Source organism: Leptonychotes weddellii, unplaced genomic scaffold (assembly GCF_054177405.1).
Source record: "Leptonychotes weddellii isolate Sample4059 unplaced genomic scaffold, ASM5417740v2 HiC_scaffold_24273, whole genome shotgun sequence".
Taxonomy (NCBI): Eukaryota; Metazoa; Chordata; class Mammalia; order Carnivora; family Phocidae; genus Leptonychotes; species Leptonychotes weddellii.
In genome coordinates, this window is record NW_027833202.1 from 1 (window position 1) to 2,346 (window position 2,346).

The 2,346-nt window shown below is 61.6% G+C and overlaps 1 protein-coding gene across 1 annotated transcript; it reads left to right on the top strand.

Annotated features, from left to right (window-relative positions):
- The first annotated feature begins 16 nt into the window (after positions 1 to 16).
- Positions 17 to 1,258, top strand: LOC145718884 (melanoma-associated antigen 8-like). Its single transcript, XM_081810389.1, has one exon. The coding sequence runs from the start codon at positions 63 to 65 to the stop codon at positions 1,065 to 1,067; it is 1,005 nt and encodes a 334-aa protein (XP_081666515.1). The 5' UTR covers positions 17 to 62; the 3' UTR covers positions 1,068 to 1,258.
- Positions 1,259 to 2,346: the final 1,088 nt, after the last annotated feature.

Genomic DNA, 2,346 nt, shown 5'->3' on the forward strand with positions numbered 1-2,346 from the left:
CTGGGCTGCACCCTGAGGAGCCGTCCCACATCTTTCTTCAGGTTCAGCCCGACACAAACACCATGCCCCTGGGTCAGAGGGGTGAGCTCTGGAAGCTGGAGGAAGACCCAGGCCCGGCCCAGGGCCTGGTGGAGGCACAGCCGTCCGGGGCTGGGGAGGAGGAGGCCCCATGCGCCCCCTCCTCCTTCTCCACCTCCGCCTCCTCCCAGTCCACTACCCCATCTGTCTCCTGCTCTGCCCTGTTTCTGGTCCCCTCGGAGGAGGGGTCTGCTGCTGGGTTCCAGAGTCCTCCCCAGAGCCCTCTGAGTGCCCGCCCCTCCCCCAGTGCCGGGGCAGCCACTCCCTGGAGCCTATCTGAAGATAGCTCCAGCTCATCCATCCAGGAGGAGCCCGGCCCCGGGCTGGAGCTAGGAGTGGCCCAGCCCCTGCTGCAAACTACACTCCACATGAAGGCAGTCCACCTGGTGGCCTTCCTGCTCCTCAAGTATCGCACCCAGCAGCCGACCAGCCAGGCAGAGATGCTGGAGATCGTCGGCGAGGATAACCAGGAGGCCTTCCCCGTGGTCTTGGGCCAAGCCTCCAAGTGCATGCAGCTGGTCTTTGGCGTGGATGTGAAGGAAGTGGACCCCAGCGACCACTCCTACATCCTGGTCCCCGTCCTGGGCCTCACCTGGGATGGGATGCTGAGTGGTGGGCAGGGCATGCCCAAGACCAGCCTCCTAGTGGTGGTCCTGGGGCTGATCCTCCTGCAGGACGACCATGCCCCTGAGGACGAGGTGTGGGAAGAGCTGGAGGTCATGGGGGTGTATGCCGGCCAGGAGCACATCATCTATGGGGAGCCCAGGGAGCTCCTCACCAATGTCTGGGTGCAGGAAGGGTACGTGGAGTACCGGCAGGTGCCTGGCAGCGACCCTGCCCGCTATGAGTTCCTGTGGGGTCCCAGGGCCCACGCCGAAACCAGCAAGTTGCAAATGCTGGCGTATTTCCTCCGGCTCAATCTCGGGCAGCCGGCTTCCTCCCTGGCCGTGTCTGAAGGGGCTGTGAGAGATGAGGAAGAGGGGGCCTGAGCCCCGGGGTCCGCCAGGCCCTTTCCAGGCTTTGGTGGGGTCGGCAGCTTCTCCTCCAGGATGCTGGGCATGAAGTGAGGCCGCATGTTGGTCCTTTCCTGTGTGTGTTTGTGTGTGTGCGTGAAGACAGAGCCCTGGGCGTTTTACGGAGTGCAGGGCCAGGGAGGGTTGGGGGAAGAAAGCAGGGCAAGGAGCCTCCTGGGGGTGGGGGTGGTTGTTCTCTAGGATGACTCCCACATCCAGAGCTTGGTGTCCTTGAGGAAGCTGTCCTGTGGGGTTCCTTGCCATAGAAGGTTTCATCCGTTTCAGCGGCGGAGTGTGTGAGTGACATCCACCCTGCAGCATTTGTCCGTACCCAGTTCAAGAGTTAAAGAGTTTTATCATGTTCTGGAGGCACCTGGGTCCTCTGTTGGTTAAGCATGTGCCATCGGCTCAGGTCATGATCTCAGGATCCTGGGATCGAACCCCACATTGGACTCCCTGCTCAGTGGAGACTCTGCTTGTCTCTCTCCCTCTGTGTGTGCTCTTTCTCAAAAAAAAAATAAATAAATAAACACCTTTAAGAAAAAAAGAGTTTTCTCATGTCCTGGACACCAGCCTGGACACCTTGCCTACTTGTTTGGTCTCTGGACCGAAATCACAGGGCATTGGCCTAGGGATGGGTTGGAAAGGGGAAAGGATGGAACAAGCAGGGGACGGGGGTCAGAAGCTGGAGAAATAAAAGTTTGTTGCTTCTTGCTTCTGATGCCTTCCCGGCCATCATTGTGCAAATGCCAAAGGCAAGCACGCGCACACACGCGTGCTGGTGCATTGGCCTGGTTCTTCCAGAAAGGGGGGGAAACGTCCTCCCAGCACAGAGGGAGCCCTGCTCACTGGCTCCTTGATTCCCAGACATGGGCTGAGCTCTGCTCTCTGGAAGGCCCTGTGGGTGAGCAGTGAGGACACTAGGGGAAGCAGGACACGTCCCAGCCATAGGGGACCGTGTCTAGCAGCCGCAGTCCTGGCAGGAAGGTGGGGAGGGGTGCCCTGAGACCCACAGAAGAAGCGGAGGCAGGGTGAGGGGGGTGCGGCTCCCGGGGCGAGCACTGCAGTGCAAATGCCCCCGGCCCCGCCCGGACAGGCCCGGCCCGACCCGGGGGCGGGGGGCTGGGGGCTGGGGTGACCAGAGGGTCCCCGTGATTGCTTCTGTGCAGCTGGTCACCGGCAAGCTGGGTGGCGACACTGCCAGAGTCCAGTCTCTGTCTCCGTGTCAGGGAAGGCGGGGGGCAGGGTGCGAGCC

What these genes read in the sequence shown, in the direction of transcription:
- LOC145718884 (XM_081810389.1), top strand. Translation starts at nt 63, where the DNA reads ATGCCCCTGGGTCAGAGGGGTGAGCTCTGGAAGCTGGAGGAAGACCCA.